Source organism: Dendrobates tinctorius, unplaced genomic scaffold (assembly GCF_039654945.1).
Source record: "Dendrobates tinctorius isolate UK_male_01 unplaced genomic scaffold, ASM3965494v1 ptg000103l, whole genome shotgun sequence".
Taxonomy (NCBI): domain Eukaryota; kingdom Metazoa; phylum Chordata; class Amphibia; order Anura; family Dendrobatidae; genus Dendrobates; species Dendrobates tinctorius.
Window position 1 is genome coordinate 12,861,365 of NW_027361771.1, and position 19,012 is coordinate 12,880,376.

General features: G+C 40.9%; 1 protein-coding gene across 1 annotated transcript in view; it reads right to left on the reverse strand.

Moving 5' to 3' along the window:
• Positions 1-19,012, reverse strand: part of CARD14 (caspase recruitment domain family member 14) — a 111,756-nt gene that overhangs the window by 64,109 nt on the left and 28,635 nt on the right. The window contains exons 6-8 of the mRNA XM_073588093.1: positions 16,296-16,448; positions 6,189-6,302; positions 182-307 (exon numbers count right to left, since the gene is read on the reverse strand). Coding sequence (XP_073444194.1) covers positions 182-307; positions 6,189-6,302; positions 16,296-16,448 — 393 coding nt within the window. The remainder of the gene's footprint in view (positions 1-181; positions 308-6,188; positions 6,303-16,295; positions 16,449-19,012) is intronic.

Here is a 19,012-nt window from a genome sequence, read left to right on the forward strand (position 1 = left end):
TTACCATAGAACCAAACTAGCCAGATTAGCAGTTGCTTCAAAGTAGATCCAAAGTTAATAAGAAAATTACCGGTATGTACAAACTTTTTAAAATGTAAATGGTACTATTTTTTTCTGCTGTTTTTTTTAAATTTAAAGGTCAGATAATTTAGAAAAGTAGATCTTTTTTATATCGTGGTACCTGGTCACGCTCCTTCTGGAGTTCAGACACTTGATCATGGAATGCTTCAGTTTTTTTCTTCAAAATATCATTATTGTCCTGTAAATGTCGATAGTTTTGCAGCATTGTCTCTTTTTCTTCTTTCCACTAAAAAATGCAATTTTCATGATATTATCACTTGGACAATGCAAACCGTTAGTAGTCTTATAGCACTTCTCTCGTCGTACTGAGAAAAATTCACTGTCATGATCTAGGACCAAGATGGATAACAAATTTTCTTGTAGAGTTATCATATGTAATTATGTGAAAAAGTACCGCAAGTACACCCACTGCTTATACTGTATGGTGATGAAAAATACTAACCAAATTATGGAGATTTGAATGGGAACGCACATCTTAAAATGCAATTTGGTTAGTTCCATAGTTCCATGTGACCTTCAGAACAGATGTTATATATATACACAGTATATTGTAAGGTAGCGCTTGTTATACGTGTTGGGGACACTCGCTTTGCTGCAGAAAACCAGGTCCGGCACAGGTTTCTCAACATAAACTCAGTCCATTCGGTTTATTATGCAATATAAACCAAAGCCATATGCAACAGAAAGTTCATATTAAACAGCATAGCGTCCATGACAGAGCTCCACTCTGTTAACCCTGTGGTCACACAGGTTATACAATGTCCAGTATGCAGGCTCTCGCATAACCACAGTTAGCTCACCCCATGGCCAGGTTACATCATAGCTGCTTCATACTTCAGACTTTCATTCCCTCTCCCTGGGAACTGTCAGACACTTGCAGCCATTACTCACAGCGTCTCCACGTGCACTCAGCACGTCAACCAGGCGAGACCTTCCATATGGACCAACCGGGTCCAAGCATTCACTCATTTGACCTACCCTGGCCACCTTATATGGTCCGTAGCCACGCCCACTGGATCACATGGCTATGACCTCATCACAGGTCCTACAAGCTCACTCACATAGTCTTTACTATAGGCGTTTTTAAACACACACCCCTGGGTGGATTTGTAGGTAGCTGGTCCTGCCCGTCTCACCAGCTACCTGGAAAGCTCTCCCTGACACAGTGTAGCAAAAGCTCAGCAGTACCTCTGCTGATCAACACACATATTCAAGCTTCCATCCCAAGGCCACCTACCTTGGGATACATAACGATCATTCAGCATCCTGCCACTCATCCTCTCTCCTGGGACACCCACACAGCGCCCCCTAGCGGACACAGTGGTCACTACACCACAATATATACACTGCTCAAAAAAAGAAAGGGAACACTAAAATACCACATCCTAGAGGTCACTGAATGAAATATTCCAGTTTTAAATCTTTATTCATTGCATAGTGGAATGCATTGAAAATGATAAAACATAAAAATGAGCAATGTAAATCAAAATTAATATTCCATGGAGGTCTGGATTTGGAATGATACTCAAAATCAAAGTGGAAAATCAAATTACAGGGTGATCCAACTTCAGTGGAAATGCCTCAAGACAAGGAAATGATGCTCAGTAGTGTGTGTGGCCTCCACATGCCTGTACGACCTCCTTTCAATGCCTGGGCATGGTCCTGATGAGGTAGAAGATGTTCTCCTGAGGGATCTCCTCTCAGACCTGGATTAAAGAAACAGACAACTCCTTGACAGTCTGTGGTGCACAGTGGCGTTGGTGGATGGAACGAGTCATGATATCCCAGATGTGATCAATTGGATTCAGGTCTGGGGAAAGGGCAGGCCAGTGCATAGCATCAATGCATTCATCATGCAGGAACTGCTGACAAACTTCAGCCGCATGAGGTTTAGCATTGTCATGCATCAGAAAGAACCCAGAGCCCAGTGCACCTGCATGTGGTTTCAAAATGGGTCTGAGGATCTCATCCTGGTACCTAATGCAACCAGGGTACCTCTGGCTAGCACATGGAGGGCTGTGGTGCCTCCTCACACCATTACTGACCTACTGCCAAACCAGTCATGCTGGAGGATATTGCAGGCAGCAGAACATTCTCTGCGGTGTCTCCAGACTCTGTCTTGTCTATCACAAGTGCTCAGTGTGAACCTGCTCTCATCTGTGAAGAGCACATGATGTCAATGTCAAATCTGCCAAACACTGTGCTCTGGCAAATGCCAATCATCCTGCATGGTGTTCAAACACTGTGTTCTGGCAAATGCCAATCGCCCTGCACGGTGTTGGGCTGTGAGCACAACCCCTTCTGTGGATGTTGGGCACTCAGACCATCCTCATGGAGTCGGTTTCTAACCGTTTGTGCAGACACATGCACATTTGTGGCCTGCTGGAGGTCATTTTGCAGGGCTGTGGCAGTTCTCCTCCTGTTCTTCCTTGCACAAAGGCTGAGGTAGCGGTCCTGCTGCTGGGTTGTTGCCCTCCTACAGCCCCCTCTATGTCTCCTGGTGTACGGCCTGTCTCCTGGTAGTGCCTCCAGCCTCTGGACACTACGCTGACAGACAAAGCAAACCTTCATTCCACAGCTCACACTGATGTGCCATCCTGGATGAGCTGCACTACCTGAGCCACTTGTGTGGGTTGTAGAGTCCGTCTCATGCTACCACGAGTGTGAAAGGAGAACCAACATTCAAAAGTGACCAAAACATCAGCCAGAACGCATTGGTACTGAGTGTGTGTTGATAATTGCCAATAATTTCCATCTGTTGTCTATTCCATTTGCACAACAACATGTGAAATTGATTGTCAATCAGTGTTGCTTCCTAAGTGGACAGTTTGATTTACACAGAGTTATACTCTGTTGTTTAAGTGTTCCCTTTATTTTTTTGAGCAGTATATATACACTACCGTTCAAAAGTTTAGGGTCACTTTCCTTATTTTTGAAAGAAAAGCACAGTTTTTTCCAATGAAGCTAACATTAAATGATTCAGAAATACACTCTATACATTGTTAATGTGATAAATGACTATTCTAGCTGCAAATGTCTGGTTTGTAATGCAATATGTTCACAGGTGTATAGAGGCCCATTTCCAACAACCATCACTCCAGTGTTCTTATGCTACTTTGTGTTTGCTAACTGTGTAAGAAGGCTAATGGATGGTTAGAATACCCTTGTGCAAGTATGTTAGCACAGCTGAAAACAGTTTGGCTGATTAGAGAAGCTATAAATCTGATCTTCCTTTAAGATAGTTGATAATCTGGAGCATTACATTTGTTGGTTCCATTAAACTCTCAAAATGGCCAGAAAAAAAGAACTTTCATGTGAAACTCAACTGTCTATTCTTGTTCTTAGAAATGAAGGCTGTTCCATGTGAGAAATTGCCAAGAAACTGAAGATTTCCTACAACGGTGTGTACTACTCCCTTCAGAGGAGAGCACAAACAAGCTCAAACCAGAGTAGAAAGAGAAGTGGGAGGCCCCGTTGCACAACCGAGCAACAAGACAAGTACATTAGAGTCTGTAGTTTGAGAAATTGACGCCTCACAGGTCCTCAACTGGCAGCTTCATTAAATAGTACACGCAAAACGCCAGTGTCAACGTCTACAGTGAAGAGGCAACATTGGGATGCTGACCTTCAGGGTAGAGTGGCAAAGAAAAAGCCATATCTGAGACTGGCTAATAAAAGGAAAAGATTAATATGGGCAAAAGAACACAGACATTGGACAGAGGAAGATTGGAAAAAAGTGCTATGGACAGACAAATCCAAGTTTGAGGTGTTTGGATTACACAGAAGAACATTTGTGAGACAGAGAACAACTGAAAAGATGCTGGAACAGTGCCTGATGCCATCTGTCAAGCATGGTGGAGGTAATGTGATGGTCTGGGGTTGCTTTGGTGCTGGTAAAGTGGAAGATTTGTACAAGGTAAAAGGGTCTTTGAATTATGCAAGAACTATTTAGGGAAGAAGCAGGCAGCTGGTATTCAATCTGTAATGGAGTGACCAGTGCAGTCACCAGATCTCAACCCCATTGAGCTGTTGTGGGAGGTGCTGGACCGTATGGTACACAAAAGTGCCCATCAAGCCAAACCAACTTGTGGGAGAGGCTTCTGGAAGCATGGGGTGAAATTTCTCCTGATTACCTCAGCAAATTAACTGCTAGAATGCCAAAGGTCTGCAGTGCTGTAATACCTGCAAAGGAGCATTCTTTGATGAAAGCAAAGTTTGAAGGAGAAAATTATTATTTCAAATAAAAATCTTTTTTTCGAACCTTGTCAATGTCTGGACTAGATTTTAAATTCATTTGGCAACTCATTTGATTAATAAAAGAATGAGTTTTCAAGGAGAACACAAAATTGTCTGGGTGACCCCAAAATTTTGAACGGTAGTGTTCTGTTGACTGCTAGGTCATCTACAAGCATTTAGTTATGCCCTTATTAGCACGTGCAGCCCAAGAGCATAAAATTAGTTTCAGTGAAAATGCTGATACCCCAGAATATGTAGGCAATAGTGTTGAGCGAGTGTGCTCGTTATTCGAGATTTCTGAGCATGCTGTGGTGTTCTCCTAGTATTTTGGGCGTGCTCGGAGATTTAGTTTGTGTCGCCGCAGCTGCATGATTTGCGGCTGCTAGACAGCCTTAATACATGTGGAGACTGCCTATTTGTTAGGCAATCTCCACATGTATTTAGAAACTAAAACTCAGAGCACGCCCAAACTACTCGGAGAACACCCGAGCATGCTCGCAAACCTCGAGTAACGAGCATGCTCGCTCATCACTAGTAGGCAAGTATCTCCACTACTGATGTCAAAGTGCATGAGTCTACCAATAACATAGGGCTACATACATTTGTTAAATGACAGTAGTTTTCAGGCTAGTTGCACAACCAAAATCTTTTTTAATGCTCAGTTATACAGTGTTTGAAGAACTGAAGAAGCAATAGGATTGTCCCATCTCCTACATTTACGGCAAAGCTAATGAATATCGCAGAAATGTATGCTCCTCAAAATTGAAATTGCAACACTAACAAGGAAAATGATGTGGCATTTTGAAAATTTTAGGATCAGTAGTAATGCTAATGAAATACATATAATGAACAAATGGAAACAAAGTTTGCAACAAATCTCGATTTATTCAGTCTCAAGTGTGAATGCCACCCTAAGTAGCCTGCGTGGCCTAAATGTGCTACCATGGCCTGTATTGTCTTCGGAGTTGTCTCTCATCGACCACATCTGAGACGTCATTGGTTGGCAATTGGAAAGGGAGCTGCCAGCAGCGGATCTTGATGATTTGTGCAACCAAATACATTTAGTGAGGCAGAACATTCCTCAGACAACCATTAATGACCTCAGTGAGAGCAGCCAAGGCTTGTAAGTGTGGCTGTTTCTGTGCGTGGCTCTCATAATTGATTCTGAAACTTTTACATCCAATTTTTCATCATTTGCATATCAGTAACATGTCTACCGATCCTGTGTTTTTAGTACATTCATGACTTTTTCTTCTTGGTGTTGCCATTTCAATGTTGAGGAGTGTACAGTAGCTGTAGGCACCACTGCTGTATTCTGCATCTATCTCAAAAAAGGGTACTGCTGTCAGTAGAGAGGATGCTGTGCAGACATGGATCTCTCCATTTCCCAGTGATAAATCTTGTATATAGTATATGGAGTAACCCATTAAAATGAATTTATGTTGATATGATCCCAATGTACTCCCAGGTTAATTTGTTTCTGGTGTCAAAGCTTGATTTTTCAGCAATAGCACATCAAATTACTTAAAAAAATATATTTTATTGCTGTTTTATGAAATATACAGCCATTCCACTTGTTTCATTAGTAAAATCGTCATGACATGTACCCTTTAAAGCATCCTTGTTCTTCCACACAAAACCTGGACAAAATCATGGTCTTGCTGCCTTCATCCTCACGAGAAACTAAAACGTTGCCAGTCTTGTCCAGAGGCTCAAAGACTTCCTATTAAGAATCTTGCTAAATTGCTAAATAATTCAAATTTTGACAATGTGAATCAGTTATTTACGTGTTTTCCATGTGTATATATTAGATAAAATTATTTTCTGGGCTGGAAAGTTGTATTAAAGCATGAAAAAATAAATATACATACCAGCTTTTCAGATGCCTCACCAGTGGCAATTTTCTTTCGGGCAGTCCTTAGCTGAGCCATTAACACTTCTGAATCTGGTAATGTCTCACTTGAAGACGGATTTTGTGCATCCACCTTAATGCAAAATATCAGCAAAGAAAAAAGGAATTTAGAAAAAAAGCATTCTCATGTTAATGAACCTCATCACTTCTACACCAGAACTTATGTTTTCAAAAAATACTTAAGTAATGACATCTTTTGTGTGGTATTTTTAACCATATGTGTAAAATGTTCTACCTTTTATGCCTTTTGTACACGGCTGAATGCATGTTTATAGTAACATTTTTGGCTAGTTTTTTTAATCAGAGCAAAAACGTAAGAAAAACAGTATTTATCGACTTACCTTTAGGGTATATGCACACAATGTCTTTTAGACACCAGCATACCCACATTGTTTTTGATGCAGAAGACATTACAGGAAAACGGCGATTGTGTTTTCCCTTACTTACACGTCTTTTTTGAGCCGCCAAAATAATAGACTGGTCACTTTAGCTGCTTCACAGCTTTTGATGACTGGAACGCTAATAAGTTACAAAAGCCAGAACATATGGAAAGAAAGTTGAACAGGGCAGATGTATATATATGTATATGACCCAGGGCACTGCCAGGCCTACGGTCAGGAGAGAACTGTTGCCCTGGATTCTGAAGGACTACGAAGTAAGGACTAAAGGACTGTACCACGGGTCTCCAGGACTTCAGGAGGGCCCCATGCTGAAGGAGTCTCAGGCACTCAGATTACAGCATGTGGATTTTTGTGATCTCCCGCTTCTGCAGCCATTGTGGGTACGGATGTAGCCAGCATCAGGGAAAGATCAGGACTCCAATGATGTACTTTATTCTTTATATCCTGTTACATTAAACAAGTTGTTTTCCCCGTTGGACAACAGTTGCCTCTTCTGCCTCTATTTTGCCCAGACTACTGCGGCTGGATCAAGAACAAGGTACGTCGTGAGGAAGGTTGTGTTGGTCCCAACTGTCTATGTGCTAGGGACCAGGGAAGTGCTCGCTGACAGTCGGCTTAGTGGACTCTATTCATGTACTGTGCCTTTAAGAACCTGGCACTGACTACCCTCCCCTGGTAAACCCTGTTACATGCACATACCCTAACTCATATCAACAGGAGCAAACTAGCAGAGGAAAATAAAGCAATAAATAGGTTTTGCTATACTATGTGATCACTGCTAGGCACAATGGGGAAGCCCGCCCGGCTGTGCTCCTGGTCATGTGAGCTTTCTCCGGCTGATGAAATATTCTGCAATGTGTAAGATGGATGCAGCCATTTTTGTCAGTCAGAGCTAAGAGAATCACAAATTGTTCAGATTCTCCAGATTTTACCAAATTCCCAACAATCCAACACAAATTTTATTTCCATCAAATCAATTTGCTCTTCTGTCATAATTAGATACAATTTGTGGGGATTGTGTTGAGTAGACTAGAGGTCAAACAATATTATCTCAGCAAAATTAGGCTAAAAGATTTCATTAGCATGCCCAATTTCAGATTGATGATCGTATTGTCTCCCAGAAATAAGCCGTCTACAAAATCATGGAGAGCACAGGAGCACTCGGATGCATGAGCTCTCCTGTGTATGGGAGAAACAGATAAGAATGCTGCTGGTTGAGCTATTGGCTGAACCATCTTTCATCCAGCAGCCATTTAATGTGCCTGGCAGGCCTTACACCTGAATGTGAAGAGCCTGAGGCTAAAGCCAGGATGAAGGAAGACTAAAGATGATGTACTTTGTAAATGTAAATAATCGGTGGTTCTGCATCAGAATTTTATTTTTTTTTTTCCAAATTTCTTTTCAAGTTTGTTCTTGGCTATCACCGGCAATCCCATAAAGAATGGGTTGGAGATGCAGATGATTTATAACGCTACGTTCACATGTCCAGTAATCAGGTAGAACGGATCCAGCAGCAATCTGTTAACAACTTGTTTGTCCAAGAAAAACTTTTCAACTGGATCCATTTTTTTAACATTGAAGTCTATGGGAGACTGATCAGTTAAATAGTCATCAGTTTTGTTCAAACTGAAACTGATCCAGGCAAAAAACGTATCCTCTTCAAATGAACGAAAAATGGATGGCTACTTAACTAATCCAATTCCCTTAGATTTCAATGTAAAAAATGGATCCAGTTGAAATTAGTTTTTTTCAGCTGGACAAAAAAAGTTGTTAATGGATTACTGCTGGATCCATTCTGATGATTACTGGACATGTGAACATAGCTTAATTCAAATGGAGCCCATTCTTGAGTTCAAGGGGAATTTTATAGCCATCCAAACAACAGCAATCAGTTAGGTATACATTTCATAGGGAATAACTAACAACTAGAGTTGAGCGATACCAGCCGATACTTGAAAATATCGGATCGGAATGGATCGGCCGATCTTAAAAAAAAGTATTGGTATCGCCGATTCCGATACCGGAAGTCCCATTCAAGTCTATGGGACTTCCGGTATCGGAATAAGAAAAACCCTATTTTTGCCTTGTACAGCCTCTCTGGGGTCTGTACGGGCCTTTCGGGGGGCTGTGCCGGCTTGCCAGGGGGTCTGTGCAGGCTCCGGTGGTCTGTGCCGGCCTGCCGGTGGTCTGTGCCGGCCTGCCGGGGGGCTGTGCCGGCCTGCCGGGGGGCTGTGCAGGCTCCGGTGGTCTGTGCCGGCCTGCCGGGGGGCTGTGCCGGCCTGCCGGTGGTCTGTGCAGGCTCCGGGGGTCTGTGCAGGCATCGTCCGATGGGACTACAAGTCCCATCGGGCGATGCCTGCTACCATGACAGTGCTTGACACATTAGCCAATGATGGGACAGTAGTAGTCCCATCATCCGGCTAATGTGTTGAATGTAAAAAAAAAAAAAATTACATGCTACATACATGCTACATACATACAACATGCATACTACATATATACTACATGTAACATACATACTACATGCAACATGCATACTACATACATGCTACATACATACAACATGCATACTACATATATACTACATGTAACATACATACTACATATATACTACACGCAACATGCATACTACATACATACTACACGCAACATGCATACTACATACATGCTACATACTACATGCATGCTACATACATGCTACATACATGCTACATATATACTACATGCATGCAACATACATACTACATATATACTACATGCATGCAACATGCATACTACATATATACTACATGCATGCAACATGCATACTACATATATACTACATGTAACATACATACTACATATATACTACACGCAAATGCATACTACATACATGCATGCTACATACATGCTACATACTACATACATACTACATATATACTACATGCAACATGCATACTACATACATGCATGCTACATACTACATACATACTACATATATACTACATGCAACATGCATACTACATACATGCTACATACATACAACATGCATACTACATATATACTACATGTAACATACATACTACATACATGCTACATACATGCTACATATATACTACATGCATGCAACATACATACTACATATATACTACATGCATGCAACATGCATACTACATATATACTACATGCATGCAACATGCATACTACATGCATGCAACATGCATACTACATATATACTACATGTAACATACATACTACATATATACTACACGCAACATGCATACTACATACATGCATGCTACATACATGCTACATACTACATACATACTACATATATACTACATGCAACATGCATACTACATACATGCATGCTACATACTACATACATACTACATATATACTACATGCATGCATGCTACATACATGCTACATACTACATACATACTACATATATACTACATGCAACATGCATACTACATACATGCATGCTACATACATACTACATATATACTACATGCATGCAACATACATACTACATATATACTACATGCATGCAACATGCATACTACATATATACTACATGTAACATACATACTATATGCAACATGCATACTACATACATGCATGCTACATACATGCTACATACTACATACATACTACATATATACTACATGCAACATGCATACTACATACATGCATGCTACATACATGCTACATACTACATACATACTACATATATACTACATGCATGCAACATACATACTACATATATACTACATGCATGCAACATGCATACTACATATATACTACATGTAACATACATACTACATATATACTACATGCATGCAACATACATACTACATATATACTACATGCATGCAACATACATACTACATATATACTACATGTAACATACATACTACATGCATGCTACATACTACATGCATGCTACATACTACATACATGCTACATACATGCTACATACTACATACATGCTACATACATACTACATACATAATACATATATACTACATGCATGCAACATGCATACTACATATATACTATATATACTACATGTAACATACATACTACATATATACTACATGCTACATACATGCAACATACACACTACATGCTACATACATGCAACATACATACTACATACATACCACATGCATGCAACATGCATACTACATATATACTACATGCATGCAACATACATATATACTACATACAATACATACATATAGACATACAGTACATATAACATAGAGTACATACTTACCGTCACTTGTCACTTTGATCCCCGAAGCCATTGTCACCTGAGGGATAAATATCAAAATAAAAAAACACCAATATACTTACCCCGATCCGCAGAAGTCCACGAGGGTCCCACGTCCATCTTGCGTGGAGAACAGCAGCATCAGCTGATGCTACCATTCTCTACCAGCTCCAGGAATACAATGACGGAAGGTAGGTATCCTTCCGCACTGTATTCCTCCACCACTTTAAAAAAAAAAAGTCCCTAGTCTCACTTTATGCCATTGCTGCGTGGGAATTTCCCACGCAGCAATGGCATAAAGTGAGACTAGGGACTTTTTTTTTTTAAAGTGGTGGAGGAATACAGTGCGGAAGGATACCTACCTTCTGTCATTGTATTCCTGGAGCTGGTAGAGAACGGTAGCATCAGCTGATGCTGCTGTTCTCCACGCAAGATGGACGTGGGACCCTCGTGGACTTCTGCGGATCGGGGTAAGTATATTGGTGTTTTTTTATTTTGATATTTATCCCTCAGGTGACAATGGCTTCGGGGATCAAAGTGACAAGTGACGGTAAGTATGTACTCTATGTTATATGTACTGTATGTCTATATGTATGTATTGTATGTAGTATATATGTATGTTGCATGCATGTAGTATATATGCAGTATGCATGTTGCATGCATGTGGTATGTATGTAGTATGTATGTAGTATGTATGTTGCATGTATGTAGCATGTATGTAGTATGTATGTTGCATGTATGTAGCATGTAGTGTGTATGTATGTAGCATGTATGTATTATGTATGTTGCATGTATGTAGCATGTAGTGTGTATGTTGCATGTATGTAGCATGTAGTATATATGTAGTATGTATGTTACATGTAGTATATATAGTATATACACTCACTGGCCACTTTATTAGGTACACCTGTCCAACTGTGTGTTAAGACTTAATTTCTAATCAGCCAATCACATGGCGGCAACTCAGTGCATTTAGGCATGTAGTCATGGTCAAGACAATCTCCTGCAGTTCAAACCGAGCATCAGTATGGGGAAGAAAGGTGATTTGAGTGCCTTTGAACGTGGCATGATTGTTGATGCCAGAAGGGCTGGTCTGAGTATTTCAGAAACTGCTGATCTACTGGGATTTTCACGCACAACCATCTCTAGGGTTTACAGAGAATGGTCCGAAAAAGAAAAAAAATCCAGTGAGCGGCAGTTCTGTGGCCGGAAATGCCTTGTTGATGCCAGAGGTCAGAGGAGAATGGGCAGACTGGTTCGAGCTGATAGAAAGGCAACAGTGACTCAAATTGCCACCCGTTACAACCAAGGTAGGCAGAAGAGCATCTCTGAACGCACAGTGCGTCGAACTTTGAGGCAGATGGGCTACAGCAGCAGAAGACCACACTGGGTACCACTCCTCTCAGCTAAGAACAGGAAACTGAGGCTACAATTTGCACAAGCTCATCGAAATTGGACAGTAGAAGATTGGAAAAACGTTGCCTGGTCTGATGAGTCTCGATTTCTGCTGCGACATTCGGATGGTAGGGTCAGAATTTGGCGTAAACAACATGAAAGCATGGATCCATCCTGCCTTGTATCAACGGTTCAGGCTGGTGGTGGTGGTGTCATGGTGTGGGGAATTTTTTCTTGGCACTCTTTGGGCCCCTTGGTACCAATTGAGCATCGTTGCAACGCCACAGCCTACCTGAGTATTGTTGCTGACCATGTCCATCCCTTTATGACCACAATGTACCCAACATCTGATGGCTACTTTCAGCAGGATAATGCGCCATGTCATAAAGCTCGAATCATCTCAGATTGGTTTCTTGAACATGACAATGAGTTCACTGTACTCAAATGGCCTCCTCAGTCACCAGATCTCAATCCAATAGAGCATCTTTGGGATGTGGTGGAACGGGAGATTCGCATCAGGGATGTGCAGCCGACAAATCTGCGCCAACTGTGTGATGCCATCATGTCAATATGGTCCAAAATCTCTGAGGAATGCTTCCAGCACCTTGTTGAATCTCTGCCACGAAGAATTGAGGCAGTTCTGAAGGCAAAAGGGGGTCCAACCCGTTACTAGCATGGTGTACCTAATAAAGTGGCCAGTGAGTGTATGTAGTATGCATGTTGCATGCATGTAGTATATATGTTGTATGTATGTTGCATGCATGTAGTATATATGTAGTATGTATGTAGTATGTATGTAGCATGTATGTAGTATGTAGCATGCATGTAGTATGTAGCATGCATGTAGTATGTAGCATGTATGTAGTATGTATATTACATGTAGTATATATGTAGTATGTATGTTACATGTAGTATGTATGTTGCATGCATGTAGTATACAGTATATGTTGCATGCATGTAGTATATATGTAGTATGTATGTTGCATGCATGTAGTATATATGTAGTATGTATGTAGCATGTATGTAGTATGTAGCATGTATGTAGCATGCATGTAGTATGTAGCATGTATGTAGTATGCATGTTGCATGTAGTATATATGTAGTATGTATGTTACATGTAGTATATATGTAGTATGCATGTTGTATGTATGTTGCATGTATGTAGCATGTAATTTTTTTTTTTTTTTTACATTCAACACATTAGCCGGATGATGGGACTACTACTGTCCCATCATTGGCTAATGTGTCAATCACTGTCATGGTAGCAGGCATCGCCCGATGGGACTTGTAGTCCCATCGGACGATGCCTGCACAGACCCCCGGAGCCTGCACAGACCACCGGCAGGCCGGCACAGCCCCCCGGCAGGCCGGCACAGACCACCGGAGCCTGCACAGACCACCGGCAGGCCGGCACAGCCCCCCGGCAGGCCGGCACAGACCCCCGGAGCCTGCACAGACCACCGGCAGGCCGGTACAGACCCCCGGACAGTCGGCACAGCCCCCCCGAAGGCCCGAACTGACTGCGCATCATGATGCGCACAGACAGCGCATCATGATGACGTCATTTCGGCAGCCAATCAGAGCCACTTTTGTGGCTCATTGCATTTTGGACTTCCGATTCCGGTATCCGATACGAAAAAAAGTATCGGTACTCGGTATCGGAATTCCGATACGGCAAATATCGGCCGATACCCGATACTTGCGGTATCGGAAAGCTCAACACTACTAACAACGCATAGAGCCCTTTCAATAAAATCTTTAAAAAGGTGATTAAATTGACTAAAGTGTGCAATAATAAAGAAAGCAGCACAAGCAAGCAAAACTAAGAAAATCACGAGAAATAGTACTGTAACTGATATACTGTAGTTGTTAATAAATCTGCTAATATACCGTACTATCGGTTATAACTACCAAGGCAGCAGTCGTAACAAGCTGTTATGGGACCCAAAAAACTAAGGAAGCCCATTTTTACCCAAACATAAGATGCATGGCCAATGGAAGGGTTTTTTGAAAAGTCGTTTTTTGGAGTAAAAGAAGAAAAATAAAGCTAATTCTCATTTTTCTTTATTTATTTTTATATCCTGCAGGATAAACATTAAAAATTAAAGTTTTTAATGTTTTATCACATTAGTGCAATTAGGACTTATGTAGTTTTTATTAGCACCATTTTGCGGACACACCAATTATTGGCTATACTTAATAACATTTCTTGGCAGGTGGAGTAGTTGGGTTAAAAACAGCAAATTATTTTTCATTTTTTTCTATGCCATGTGTATGTGGTGTAAGTATTTGTAATGTAATCATCCTTATATTTTTCATTTTTAAATAGTAATATGCATTTAAATGAAGAACATTATTTTATTTCTTTTCAAGGAAGAGGATTTTTTTGAGAGAGTGAATGATTGAGATAAATTGAATTCAGGACTATGAGGGTGTGTGCACACGTACGCGTTTTTTTCACTTTTTTTGCAGTTTTACCAAATAAAACACTTAAAAAATGCTTAAAAGCAGCATCCCATTGATTTTAATGAATTCCGCACTTTTTGTGCATATTGATGCGTTTTTTCCGCAAAAAAAACGCATCACGGAAAAAAACGCAGCATGCTCATTAATTTCATGGAAAATTCCGCATTTCTAGCTATTTTCTATGAGGCTGGAACCACTCCGGAAAAAAACGCATTAAAAACGTGCATTTTTTGCCCCCAAACCGCTCAGAAAACGCGCGGAAAACTCGAAGAAAAAAATGTGCATTTTCTGGGAGGGAGTCCTGTTTTCATGCAGAAATTTTCTGCACACGTGTGCACATAGCCTGATATAGTTTTTTTGATACTGAAAGTAAAGACCAACTCGGGGAACTGCAGTGGGATTGACCTATCGGAAATCAGTGGATACCCATTGACTCTTGAAGAGTAAGGATGATAACTCTCTGGTTCACAAGTTGTCTAAAGGGTAACATTTCTCCTTGTTCACAGTGACAAGCCAAGCCTGGCATGTCAGAGTTAGGAGACTAGGCCATGCATACTCCTCTGGGAAATTAAATATGCAAATTACTCTCTGAAGAGACAATTTGCAGGCTTTTTAGAAGTATAAATGTGCAAATAATATTGTCAGTTTTCTGCCACTATATTGACCCATCCTGGGCTTATGCAAGTAAAGCATAATATATATGAATGTCTAAGTTGGCTATCCTGGCTGTATACAACTAGCATGCTTAAGGGTCTAGATGGTTGGTATTAAGGAATATTTACAATGGGAAGTACACGTGCTGGCTACAGGATTAACTATACAGGTTGCAATAAGTTTAATTCCATTCCAGTGAAGAATGAAAACTCTTCTATCCTTTTTTTTCCCTCATGACTTGCTGACCAACACTGTAGCAGCATCTCAACCATGTTTTACCAATAGATGTCAAAGTTGCAGTTGAACCAATCCGTGAAAAGTTACCAACTGGATTTGTGGTGGAATCCCAAGTTAAGACATGGAAAAATTTGTTTGTTGATACCTATGATTAATGGTGAAGGTTGGCTCACGTTATCCATTTGGATGGGGCAGGGTTATTTGACAGCCAGGAAGAAAAAGAGGGGAATATAAGTAAGTAAAAAAGGGTTAACGCCTTCCGGCCTGCCAAATTTCATGGGGTGTGACAGCATTCTAGAACACTGGAACAAACAACTGACAATGTAGCCATGAATTCTGCTATCTCATTCATGTATGAACTGCCCCTTAATGTATGCACGGTATGCGGAAGCTCTCAATGAACAGTCAGAAAAGGTTTGGAGATTGTTGTGTATTTCTCATTGTCACCGGCCGTAAACTGAATACCAGAAACGTTTAAGCTGGAGTTAGATCTGCTCTACCATAACCTGTTAGCAAACCCTGATTACCTGTCAAACACCTTACATGTCAGTTCCTATTGACAATGACATATAACAGGTTAAACTACCGGGATCAAAGCATTATTGTATACAAGTACAATTCAAATGTACAGAACATGTAATTAGTTTCTCACCAATCTAGTCTGTCTTTCCAAATTCTCTTTTAGTGTCTTGTTTTCTTTTTGAAGAACTTGCAACTCTTCTTCACACTGGTCTCGGGTTGTCCAGCTTTGGGCTACTTGTAGCTCCATTCTCACTCTATGTAGCTCCTCTTTCATAGAATAGAACTAAAGAAAAATATTTAATACTAGATTTACTATTCATATACAGATATAGGGAACTATAGTACATCAGTTACTAGCGTGATATCTGTAACTAATTCATTGAATCCCCATCTGTCTCATTACATTCTCTGCTCAGAGAGAAGTGGCCAGAAATGCACAATAGAAGAAAATAAAAATAAAATTTTATTAATTATTCAAGAATTAACATACAGTAATAACAAGATTAAAACAACACCCCGCACACCCTGATGAAGTGAGGACGAAACACGCATCGGGGTAGAGGAACGTGGCATGGACACCACATACACACAAGGTAATGGCCATGGGCAGTTTTCCTCTTTGTTCATATGATGTGTAGCAGCATAATATTCTGACATATTGCCTTAGCCTGGTCTGCTATGGTGACATGCTATCTTAGCATACAGCAGAGTCCCTAGACATCATTCATTGATGCCTTGGTGTATCTGCATGCACTGAGCAAATAATTGTCACCATCACTAATCCTTTATTTAAGCACTTGCACTTTATAATGCCTCCAATTTTAAATAGTTATTTAAATAAAATATGCTGCACTGATTACTTAAACATTGTTAATTGGCATTGATACGATAGGTAATGTGTTTAGTTGATGCCCCCAGCCAATAGCGTCCCTCACATTTGAGGCATTTGTTTTAATCTTGTTACTACTGTATGTTTATTCTTGAATAGTTAATAAACTTGTTATCTTTATTTTATTCTATTCATTCTCTTGTGCATTTCTGGTCACTTCTGTCTGAGCAGAGTATGTAGTGTTACAGATTGGGATTATTTGCTAAGCTATCAGCACAGGGTACATATGGATCAATGAGTTTTGATTTAATGTAACTAACACAGTACACCAGAACTGAACATTGTCTTATAACAAACATATTAGCAACTACAGCTCTGCCGTATTACAACACTGCTGCCTGTGAGATGGAAGCTGAAGTGCTGAGAAGAACCTGCAGATGTGTAAGATCTACCGTAATCACACACAGCTCTGCAGGGAGATCAGGACGGGAGAGAATGGGCATTACACATCACACTGCTAATGCCCACTTTTATTTAAAATAATCTTTAGAGGCAGATTTTCATGCAGATAACAGCTCATTTACATATAAGAAAAATGAGGATTTCTCTGGAATAAGACATCAGGTTTTAGGTATCAAGGTAATAATACATTTTATTTCTATAGCGCCGACATATTCCGCAGCACTTTACATTTCGGAGGGGATTTGTACAGATGATAGATATTACAGCAAACAATAATCACGTAGATCATAACAGATACCAAGAGGAATGAGGGCCCTGCTCGCAAGCTTACAGTCTATGAGGAAAAAAGGGAGACACGAAAGGTGGGTGGTAACAGTTGCCTTCATTGTTCGGACCAGCCATAAATGTTAAGTGTGTAACAGTACAGACACAAGAGCTAATAGATGCATAAAGCATGTGGGAACATGATGTGGGAAACCTGGTTATGGTAAAACTTTTGACTGTGCCACACAGCGATAGTTAGATTAATGTGTTGAAGCGGTAGGCCAGTCTGAATAAATGCTTTTTCAGGGCACGCTTAAAATTGTAGGGATTGGGGACTAATCGTATTGAACTGGGAAGTGCATTCCAAAGAATTGGCGCAGCACGTGCATAGTCTTGGAGATGGGAGTGGGAGGTTCTGATTACTGAGGATGCTAACCTCAGGTCGTCAGCAGAATGGAGGGCACGGATAGGGTGGTAGACCGAAACGAGGGAGGAGATGTAGGGTGGTGCTGAGCCAAAGAGTGCTTTGTGGGTGAGGGTAATAAGTTTGTACTGGATTCTGGAGTGGATGGGTAGCCAGTGTAATGACTGGCACAAGGTAGAGGCATCGGTGTAACGATTGGCAAGGAATATGATCCTGGCTGAAGCATTCAAGACAGATTGGAGGGGGGAGAGTTTGGTAAGAAGGAGACCGATTAGAAGAGAGTTACAACAGTCGAGACGAGAATGAATAAGAGAAACAGTAAGGCTATGTGCACACGCTAGCGTTTTTAAACGTTCAGGAAAAGGATCCCCTTTCCAGAAATCGCGCGTCTTTTTCCGAGATTTTTGACGCGATTTTGACGCGTTTTTTGACACGCGATTTCTGGGATCATTGGGGATGGCTAAAAATGCTCAGCAATGCGGAAATTAATGAGCATGCTGCGTTTTTAGCCGCTAAGCGATTCCTGAGCGGTTAAAAACGCATGCATTGGCACAGAAAGCCAAAAACGCATGCTAATTAATTGGATGCATCTTTTAAGCGTTTCTGCAGCGTCTGAGCCGGCTCAAACGCTGCGGAAACGCTTAAAAAAACGCATTGTGTGCACACAGCCTAAGAGTTTTTGCAAAGTCAAAAGTAAGAAAAGGTCGAATTCTAGAAATGTTTTTGAGGTGCAAATAACAAGAGCGAGCCAGTGAGCGGATGTGGGGGGCAAAGGAAAGCTCAGAGTCAAGTATGACGCCAAGACAGCGGGCCTGTTGCTGGGGAGTTATAGTGGAACCACACACAGAAATGGCAATGTCAGGCATAG